Genomic DNA, 10,900 nt, shown 5'->3' on the forward strand with positions numbered 1-10,900 from the left:
CCCCCCGCCCCGGGAACAGATTAGGAAGCCTGCTAATAAGGTGAAATAGTTAGAAATTGGAAACGCAGCTTGAAAGTTAGGGACCATCTGGAATAGTAACGACTCTGGCTCATGCAAATTGTTTCAGATTTTAAGTATCAAAAGAGGATGAGGAGGGGCTTCCCTGGTGGCGCAGTGGTTGGGAGTCCGCCTGCCAATGCAGGGGACACGGGTTCGTGCCCCGGTCCAGAAGGATGCCACGTGCCGCGGAGCAGCTGGGCCCGTGAGCCATGGCCGCTGAGCCTGCACGTCCGGAGCCTGTGCTCCGCAACGGGAGAGGCCACGACAGTGAGAGGCCCGCGTACCGCAACAAAAACGCCCATCTAACGGGAGAGTATTAGCAAAAAAGATATATGCTGTCATGCCACGTTTTCTCTGCTTCCTATGTAAACAACGTAATCATATTTAAATTTCATGCACCCTATAAATATGCACTGAGTGATTTAAGGAACAAAATTAAGTGGAACAAATTCACAATTATTATATTCCCCATTCAGGCACGGGGAGAACAAAACACAAAAAAAAAAAAAAAAAAAAAAAAAAGGATGAGGAGGAATTCTGTCACTTTGATGGATTGTATTGGCCGTGTCCTGTCGGATCACTGCTGCTACAGCGGGCCCCGGGAGCACCTAGCGCGGGGACTGTGGCCTCCGGCCCGGGCACCCACCCAGCACACCTCGGCACGCCGGGAGGCCGCCTCACTCCCCATCCTCCGCTCCCGGGGGTGGGGGGGGGGGGGACCGTGGCCATGAGGTAAATGGAGGCGAATGTTACTGTTGTGACTGTGTCAGGGAGTGTGAGTTATAAGTGGTATGCAGAAAAGTGAGGGTGTACTTCTGTTCTGGCATTTCTATTTTTAAATAACTGTATTTCAAATTTAAAATGATCCAAATAGAGCCTTTAATATTGTAGAGCAGAATTATTTTTCAGTCGTAATCTAGTGGCTTAAAAAATCATTTCTTAAAGATAACCAGCAGTGTCGTCCACATATATTAATTTTTAAAGTAAAATTTACCCGTGACACTTTCTGGCCAGCTGCCCTCCGCTGTGCATCCCTGACGTTTGGCGGGTGCTCTGGGCCAAATGTCAGGGATGGGGCTGGCGTTGTGTCCCGTATCTCCTCTGTGACAGATGACTGCAGAGGAGCTGAATGCCAGCTACTGGTCGTCAAGTGGGGTCCCAGCCGTCTCTGATATGAATAAGCGTTTGGAAAGCGTTCTCAGCACAGACTTGCTCCACAACTTTGCCCCACTTCCTTTCTGCCTTTCCGGCATTTTCCTAACCACTCCTCAGTGGCCCCTCTCCAGCGGACCCCCTCTGTGCACCCACTGGCATCTTTCTCCCTTCTCTGCTGTTGGTTTTCTCCTGGTTGTCCCGTCTCCTGCCCGGTCATTTGCTTCCTTACAGACACAGCTCAGGACTGGCAGCCTCTGTGCCTGTTACCCTTCTCCCAGCTGAGCAGTCTGTATGCCTCCCCCTCAGCACTCTTGCGTAGAGTTCGTGTGCTCTTGTCTCTTTGTGGCTGATGTTTGCCAGTTTTGTGCATTTTCTTCCCAAATGGATTTCAGTCTTGGGAGGTCATTTTCTCTTGGTTGTATGTCTTTTCCAACCCTATTCTACCCATGCATTCAGCAAATACATGTTGAGTACCCGAGTGCTGGGTGCTTGAGAAGCAGCCATGGACGAAAGAACCAGGTTCTTGTCCTGGAGGGGCTCACGGTCTACAGAGTTCTTGACGAGTCGGGTGTTCCGGAAATACTTATGCATGACTCAGAATAGTCTCAAAAGGTGTATGTGCAGGAGGCTGTTTTACCCTTTCTCTGCAGTTAAATAGATCGGTCTGTGTGACCTGTTAAAATCCAGGCTGCCAGAACCGTGCAGCCAGATGCTGTCGGGTGGACGCTCATCTGCCCTGTGTTGGGAGCTCCCCCCATACCCACAGCTCTGCCCTTCGGCCGGGTATGTCTTCCCCCGATTGGCCCTATGCACCCTGAACACAGAACCAGGTTTCTGTTTTCTTCATTTCCCATCTGTGCTGCGTGTGGTCCTTCTGCGCATGAGCAGTGGCGCCCGCTCCACAGGCGGCTCCCGGGCAGGGTCACCAGTGCCTGAACGATACCTGCCCTGTTTAGAGACAAGCCCCCTGTGCTCACGCCTGGGTGTTGCGGCAGCATCACCTTACTCTGAAACGCACGGTATGGTCTCCGTGCTCACCTGGTCGAGGACCCAGGGGGCAGCACTGCTCTGAGATGCAGCTAGGCTGTGGCCTTCTCAGGCCACACCGCCAGTCGTGTGTAACTCTGTATTGTAGTCCTGACTTAACTTTTCTTGTACAAAAGGCAAGGTTTTGCTCCCTAGTGCTTAAAAACAAGAAGTTACCCGTCTGTTGCTACCACTGTCATCACCCACCCCAGTCAGGATATACGTTAAAGTGATATTCGTTATAACTCACACTCACCAAAACATAATTTATAGTAAATCAAAGACTGAAAAATTGACAGACCCACAATAAAGAGAGGTTTGAAGAAAGGAGCTTATCATTTTTATACATGTGATGTGTGTAACTGCTACATGTTTGGTTTTGTGTCTCTGCCTTCAGACAGGACTCTATCGGGCATTTTTGTTAATCCTTCTCAGCAGTTGTGTCAATTTTTTTTTTTAACAGGATACAGAAAAACAAAAGGGAAAACAAGCCATGCCTGAAAAACATGAAAATGAAATGTCTCAAGTGAAACAGAAAAGCAAAAAACTCTTAAATGTTAAGAAAGAAATCCCAACAGATGTGAAACCCAGGTAAGAAAAATGAGTTCAGAGAAATGAGGTATGTCAAAGAAGTTACTGGTGAGAACCAGGTAATGTTTTCGTTTGCTTGGTTGGTTTTTAGGGGGTTTTTTGCAACATAAGCTGCATACCTCATGACGTTCCTATGGGTTTTTTTCTAATGCCCAGTGTTCACTGTCGCTGGTGAGGGACAGCCACATGCTTCCGATGTCAGAAGTATAAAAGGCAGAGTTAAAGCTACTTGTGAAAATGGAGGAGGAAAATGTAGGTTGGTGATCTATTCCCAGGCAGAGAGCCGTTTCACTTCTGCACAGAGATGGCCTTGGTGGTTTAGCCGCAGGTACAAGCATAACTTCTCTCAGCTAGAGCCCTGAGTCTGCTCACTAACCCAGAGCTGCCATTGGGATCTAGAATTCTGTGCTGTAAAACTTGGGAGAACTTATTCTTAACCTTAAAAAAAAAACAGTGCTCAGGGCAGATGTGACTACCGGACAGTTGTACCATGAAGTAGGTCCCATCCAGTTCCCGCGGGGCAGGTCCTGTGGGCCTCACAGGGAGGGCGGCCTGCAGAATGTTTCCCCAGGTCAGTGAATGAGTTGAACTATTGGGTTATTCGTTACGAAGCTTACTTCGTACTTTCCCTAAACTTTGGGTCTGTTTAGTAAACTACTCCTAGTTTCAGTGTGGTTAATAATGCCCTTTCTAGCTCAGCATATAAAAGGCCATCTGCGTTGAAGCCAGTATTTGCCTTCTTGTGTGGTAAGTGGGCATCGACCCAGGAAGTTGAGGGAATTAGGTATAAATTGATAAAGGAAGACATTTATCATTAGAATTGCCCTTAGCTTTGCGGGTCTGTTCTTACTCTGATTCTAGGAATAAAACTCGAGCTCTGCAAAAACATCAACAAGCTAGACTCTGTCCCTAGATTACACAGCTTAACAGGGGCCGTCTGCTCTGCAGAAACAGAAGCTAATAAGAAATTAGTGATTACTGCAGTAAAATTTAACCTTGTCCCTGAACTTATGAAATAACACAGGATATGGCAGTGATTAGTAACAGAGTATTTGTACCTAAAAGTTACCCTTTTGTGCAAAATGTCAGTTTAAGTGACCTAACCCCACGATTCGTTGAGAACGATCTGACCCAGTTAGAAGCAATGTCAAGTGGAATGATGGCTGATACACTTGAGTCTCCCCTGAGAGGAATCAGCCTGAGGCACTTTGGTGCTAATGTTCTGGCGCCCCAGGACAGGGATTAACCCTCGTCTAGTGGCTAGGGATTATTCTTCTAGACCTTTTTCAGGCTTAGTTGACTGATCAGATGTTTTAAAGTAAATGAGGCTAAAAAACCCAAATTATGAAAAACCCTAGTTTCTACATATGCTGAGATTTTGTGAGAATGGACAGTCATGCTATCATTCTTATGACCATAAATTTAAAAGCCCAGCTTCTAAGAATTATCTTAGTGAAACCATTTCATAGGTGGCTGTCACCAAATCTGCCCTGTTTATTCTCCTTGATGCCCGAGGTCAGTATTTTTAAGACAGATCGTACGTACGTACGTGTTAATCCTAACTCATCTCTCTTCCATTGACTTCTGTCATATTCTGATTTTTTTATGAAATAAGTTGGCCATTAGCAGATTTGACTTTGAAAGTTTGTAAACGACTCCACTTGATGCCCCCTGACTTTGCAGAGATGTTGAGTTTGCTGGTAAACCCAAAGCCAGAGCTGCCTGCTCTCCAGCCCCTGTTAGGAGGCAGTTAGAGTGGTTAACTCATGTCCTTTTGATGTATAGTTAACAGAGAAATCATTACCAGAAGACAATTTAAGCAGTGTGCTCTAAATTGTCTTTTGTAACTGGAGAAATCTGTATCAACCCTGGTCTTCTCATCTCCTGTATCTAACCTCTTTAAACTCACTGATCTTGTTTTATGTTTTTCTGAATTCAGGGATAAAAGTATTGAGTCAGAGTCTTTTAGTACATCAGTCAAATTCAGAGTTCAAGACCTTTTTTTAATAACCAGAAAGGTGGCCTCTGAATAGAGCCATTTGCTGTCTCCACTCGGGTGTGACAGTAAATGCCCTGTGCTGTCCTGCGCTGGTCCCGCCCCAGTGACACCTGACGTTCCTGTCACCTAAGAAGTGCTTTCAGCGTGTTATATGTGTTTCCACGTATCTGAAGGAAATAGGTGCACACTTTTAAAAAAGAGATATTAATAAGGCATATATTATGACATCCTTTTGGAAGATTTACCTGGTGGGGACAAAGCATTTATGTATCAGTTGGCCAAAAAGCTGATGCTCTAATAGTAAAATCTGTGGGTTTAGCTCAGATTCGCTTTATCAAAAATTAGTCTTTAAATATTTTCAGTGTTGTTGGAACATTATATTATATCGCCTCCAGGCCAGAAGACCCAAATCCTTAAATGCTGAAGAATTCATTTTCCTATAAGTAAGTGGTAGTAAGCCAGAGGAATGGCTCCCACGTGGTCTTCGCCTGTGTAGCCCCATCCTCCCTAACTCCGAAGAGTTGACTTCAAAAAAACCACTAGGATTGTGGGGCAGAGCGTTACAGAGCAGAGATATGGTCTCCCCTTTTTTTCCAGCTTATACGCTGTAGAAGTGGGTCTGTAGACCTCCAGAAGACTGTATTTTAGGTCAGAGATGCCAGGGAATGAGAGATGTCAGACACTAAAAGGACTTCAGGAGACCAGGAAAGGCGCAGGGCTCCCTGGTTTAGGATACCAGCTATCCATTGATACTTTTGTTTTCTGTTTATCAACGTATGTTTACATAACTTAAATGTAATAACCTAAAATAAGCAAAGTGTGTTATAGAATCATCGTACCCTCTGTCAGAGTCTGCTTGAACAGTGCCCTCGGCTCAGGGCCGTGGGTGCCACAGTGCACACACCGGCCTCCAGGCCCTCGGCGCTGGGAAAGCCCTCACCTTGCCCTCAGCTCTCTGCCTCCCCTCTTCCCCCAGACGGGGGCATGGACGCGAGCAGCAGGAAACTCATGAGCGTGCGTCAGCATCCCAGCTAGCTTTCTGTTCTTCTCTCTTCCAAGGAATCACCTAAATTAACTTGGCCCTTATCCCTTTTATTCAGAAGCCTTAAAAAAGGCTTCTTGGTAGAGATCATCTGGTTTAACTTAGGAAAGTATGAGTCAGCAAAAGTAAAGTAGTTGTCTGGTACCCTTTTTTTTAAAAACCAACTAACTCCACAGTGGTGCAGAGTGAAGCTTTGTATAGACAGTCCCCAGCCCCACACTTATAAACGACTTGCTTACAAACAGTTCACACCCACCCAGCTCCACCACCACCACTACCAGAGGTCTGGGTGTCTCTGTCAGGGAGGCCTTTGTTTTTTAAAAGGTGGCGTTTTTTAAATAACCCTGTCAGAAGTAGAAGGGCGGCAGATTTCTAAAACTGCAGCATTAATAGTCTCGCCCCTAAACGGTGGATTTTTTCATGTCAGTTTGTTATCCCACCTATAATTCTACTTATGTGGGTTAACCGAACCCTTCGAATTTTTGGCTAGCTCTTACACTAATTCCAAATATACTAACACTTTATTATAGAAAAATTGTGAAATATAAAGAAACAAAAGAATGAAAATGACCTTTGACCTCCTACCTTATAAAATGTTTGTAAAGAGCCTCTGTTAAAATTCATCTGTTTAACAGACCTACTAGAGAATGGACTTGAGGATATGGGGAGGGGGAAAGGGTAAGCTGTGACAAAGTGAGAGAGTGGCACGGACATATATACACTACCAAACGTAAAACAGATAGCTAGTGGGAAGCAGCCGCATAGCACAGGGAGATCAGCTCAGTGCTTTGTGACCACCTAGAGGGGTGGGATAGGGAGGGTGGGAGGGAGACAGACGCAAGAGGGAAGAGATATGGGAACATATGTACATGTATAACTGATTCACTTCGTTATAAAGCAGAAACTAACACACCACTGTAAAGCAATTATACTACAATAAAGATGTTTAAAAAAAAAGCGATACATTTAAAAAAAATTTATCTGTTTATGAAGTCATGCTTCACATACTGTTCTGTCATCTGCTTACCTTCTTTGCGGGGCGGCGGGGGGGGGGGGCCCGGTGCTGGTGGTACCGTTGGATCTGGAAAGCCTGACCCGTTCTGACCTTTGCACTCTGGTGTGGATCAGCGTGGTCTGTGCCTGGCCCCGAGCCCAGCAGAAATTGGCCGCCCCCCAGGGAGTGCGAATTTGGAGGGGCAGCGGAAGGAGGAGGAACCTGAAGGGTGGGGCTGGGGGCAGAGCGGCATGTGGGAATCACTCGCCTGAGGGCTGGGGCAGGACGTGCGCTACAGTGGAAAATGCCAGACACGTACCCATTTTAAGAACATCTGTGTCGACCGGTAAACTTTGTAAGATTTTCGATGAAAAGCAAGCTATTGGCTCAGCCTTAAACTGACAGCTTTGCAGCCATCACCAGGAGCCCAGTGGAGACGCGTGATGATTTTTGGAAGAATCCTCGTCGGGGACCGCTGGGTTCTGTCAGCTGTGTCCAACCGTTCCCCGGGAAGACGTCCTTTTCCTGGACTGTGTCAGCCCAGCTCCTGTCAGAGGCCTCCCAAGCCTGCGACTTGATCTTGGTGGGCAGCACAGAAGCAGCTTTGTAAAAAAAGGTTTTCAGGGTCCATGCATTTCCATTTTCACCAGGCTGCTTTACGTGGGCCATCTCCCCAGTTCACTTCTAGAGATTGCTTCTCTCGGCACATTTTAATGTTTTCTTCATCAGGCTGCGGAAACTCAAAATAGCCCAGCTGCCGCCCACTTTGCCTTGCCGACAGGAAGGTCAGAGCCAATTCATTGTCCTCTTTATATATGTTTATCATGTTAAGCTTACCTCTAAATATTTTAGAAGAAATATACTCTAAATAGATTAATAAAAAATAGTATTTAAGTTTTTGTCTAAGATGAACCCTGAGTCCAAGAATAAAGAATATTCATCTCCCCCACTCAACCTACACCTTAGGCAAATAAAGCAGTCCTGCTATTCTGCCATGGGCTCTTGGGGTTTTGTAGGTTACCCAGGAACTTAGCCCTGGTCAGTACACAGTGTCCATGAGAAAAATGCGTTCAAGGTTTTGAGTAGCAGAACCTTTGGCATTTCTAAGTCTGAGACCCTTCAGAATCTCCATATTCCGGAGTCCCACAGGCAGTCCAGCTGCCGGGTGAGACTCACTCACCAGCAGGATGACTGCACTTAGTACCTCCTAGATGGCTAGTCTGTGCCAACAGCTTCATATACACCTTCTCTGACGCAGGTGTTCCCACCCATTACATACTACTAAACAATGGACCTCAGTTCCTTGTCCGCACTCAGAATAGCAGAGGATAAATCTGCCAAGTGCGAGTCTCCTGAACAGTGCTGGAGGTGCTTGGAACGCAGCCAGCCCTCAGGACTGTGGGTTGATAATGCCTCAGGAGGCCAAATGAGTAAAAGAAGGTGTTGAAATTGTAGAGGGATCAGTGACTTCTCCTCTCTACTCTGAAACAAAGGGCTGCATTTGAATATTCCACCTGTGATTGTCTTTCAGTTCTTTAGAGCTACCATATACCGCCCCTTTGGAAAGTAAACAGCGTCGAAATCTCCCAACCAAGATTCCTCTTCCAACTACATTGACAAGTGGATCCAAACCACGAAATTCCCAGAAGACAAAAGGTATTTTCATTTTTCATCATACAGATGCCCTAGTGGTTCGTTGTGTTAGTAGTTGTGAGTTGGCAGTAATCAGTCAGTAGTTACCAGTCATAGGATGGCTACTGTTGGGTTCTCATTAGAAGAGAATGGGTTCTTTGAAATTGGCCCGAAAGAAAGGAATTATCCTCCATAACAGGTTTCTTTTCTGAATTCTGTACAGGTACAAATAAGTTAGTGGATAACAGGCCACCTGCCCTAGCAAAATTCCTCCCAAATAGTCAAGAACTAGGCAACACCAGTAGCTCAGAAGGTGAAAAAGACTCTCCACCGCCAGAGTGGGATTCCGTGCCCGTTCACAAGCCCGGCAGCTGTAAGTATGGTGACCTGGAGACCACGGGCTCTCCGCACCCACAGCCCACCCAGCTCTGGGCTGGAGGACCGCGGTGGGGAGGGCCGGGGCACGTATTGCTTTAGAAGGAGACCCAGTGTCTAGTCTGCCGGAGCCGGCTCGTAGCAGCCAGCAAAAGCTGCTGTTAAATAGTCTGCTAGTCGTTAAACTGTTGTAGCTTAATCGGCCGTGGTGGGAGTATTTATACCAGAGAAATCAGCAGACGATTCAGAGGGCTAGTCAGCCAGCACCCCAGTGCCGAGCGTAGGGAATGGAAAGATGTGCGTAGAGCGGTGAATCATCCAAAGTACTGCCTCCTGAAAGCGTCGGCTCAGCAGCCCTTTACCTGACTAGTTTCTCATACATTTACAGTGTAACTGTTTTTTGTAAAAATGCAGTTTATTCCCAGTTTGCCCACATCTTTTCCATAAACCTATGTTAGTTCTCTCACTAGCCTCTTGACCTCGTTCCTCTGGTCAGGCCTGCAGGAAACTGTGAAAGTAGCACCGTCTCCTAGAAGAGGGTGGAGGTCCTCGCCCTCTAGAAATTTAAGACCTGGAACAGAAGATGACAGAGACCAGCACAGTGAGGGCCTGGTGGCAGGGTTTGGGGGTCAGTCCCTTAGGGCTGATTTGTCTACACTCACCGAGGTGTCAGAACGGCCTCCGTTTGGCCCATTAGTGCCAAAGGGAAAATGAGGGTTGCGCACCAGGTTTGAGGTGAAGGAGGCTTAGAGAAGAGGGGGTGGTGAGTTGAATGAGGGCGAGGAACTCGGAAACTCGGATGAGGTGTGCGTTAAACACGCACCTTTGTAAATACATACTGGAAAGAGATGCTCCCTGGGTTAGAACCTGCAGCCCCGTGATTGCTGTGAAACTTGCTGGTGCCTTTTAATACTGTTTTTTTTGCCTGAGATGAGAGATATAATCCAAAATCCCTGGTCATTCAAGAAGTGTTGAGCAAGTCTCTGGGTCGTCCCGGCGTCCAGGCTGATGCTTTCGAGTCCTTGGGTCCCCTCTAAGGTTTCAGCTGGACATTGGTCCTCAGCTTACACCCTGGGGTTGGGGTGGTTCCTGCACAGAGGAAGCTGCGTTCCAGTGTAGGGAGTAAATACCACGTGCCCAGGGAGCCGGTTTCATGGGGTTGTCTGGGGCGCAGTGAAGTAAACGCAAGCCATGCCGGCATCAGCACCGACACAAGCCCGAGGGGTATCCTGCAGGGAAGAGGGCGTGGGCATCAGGTCAGCAAACCCCGGAGCAGGTGAAGAAGGGGTTCTCCACGTAAGCAAGGGTGAGAGCGGGGCCGGTGGAGACGGGTCGGTGGATAGGTGCCAGGACCATGGCGGAGGGGCAGGGAGAGTCACCAGGGCGGGTGCACGGTGGCTCCGGAGATGGGACGACTCCGCCTTCGAAGAGAAGGGTGCTTGCTGTGGCGGTGCCGGGCGGGCCGGGGCCTTGACACAGCGCAGAACGAGTAGCCTCACTCAGGCCCCAGCCCCCAGGCTGTAGGGAGAAGCACCCGGTGCTGGACGGAATGGTCGGGGCAGGGGAACCACCATGCAGAGCCGGCTTGGGTTCTGGAAGTGAGGGGGACGGGCCCTCCCACCGAGGGGGAGCAGAGCAGACCGTCCTCACTGTAAAGGCTCGAAAGGCCCGCCAGGAGGGGGCCAGGGGAATAGGCCCCAAGCCGGGCAAAGCCTGCTGGGCAGGGAGGAGAAACGAGGGGGACGACCGGCCAGGTGTTGGCCAGGGCAACAGGCGAGTGGGCAGCCGTGCAGACCGGGGGCCCCAGAGGCCGAGCTCGCAGAGGCCGGGCCCCTTCCTCACACTTGGCATCACAGTAGCTGGAGCGGCACCCAGCTGCGCACCATAGATGTGCCAGGTGGTACCTTTTTCAGATACAAGTTGTATGTTTCCATTCGGTGAGTGCAGAACCAGTACGATTTTGTGACACTGTAAGTTCTTCTGTTTAAATTTTTTACAGCAGCTGTGCCTTAAAGGGCAGCAGGAA

General features: G+C 48.1%; 1 protein-coding gene across 1 annotated transcript in view; it reads left to right on the forward strand.

Annotated features, from left to right (window-relative positions):
* TMEM131 (transmembrane protein 131) overlaps positions 1 to 10,900 on the forward strand; it is a 195,542-nt gene that overhangs the window by 178,451 nt on the left and 6,191 nt on the right. Inside the window, 3 exon segments of the mRNA XM_007470223.1 lie at positions 2,705 to 2,832; positions 8,399 to 8,523; positions 8,723 to 8,872. Of these exon segments, the coding sequence (XP_007470285.1) occupies positions 2,705 to 2,832; positions 8,399 to 8,523; positions 8,723 to 8,872 (403 nt within the window).

Source organism: Lipotes vexillifer, unplaced genomic scaffold (assembly GCF_000442215.2).
Source record: "Lipotes vexillifer unplaced genomic scaffold, Lipotes_vexillifer_v1.1 scaffold1139, whole genome shotgun sequence".
NCBI lineage: Eukaryota > Metazoa > Chordata > Mammalia > Artiodactyla > Lipotidae > Lipotes > Lipotes vexillifer.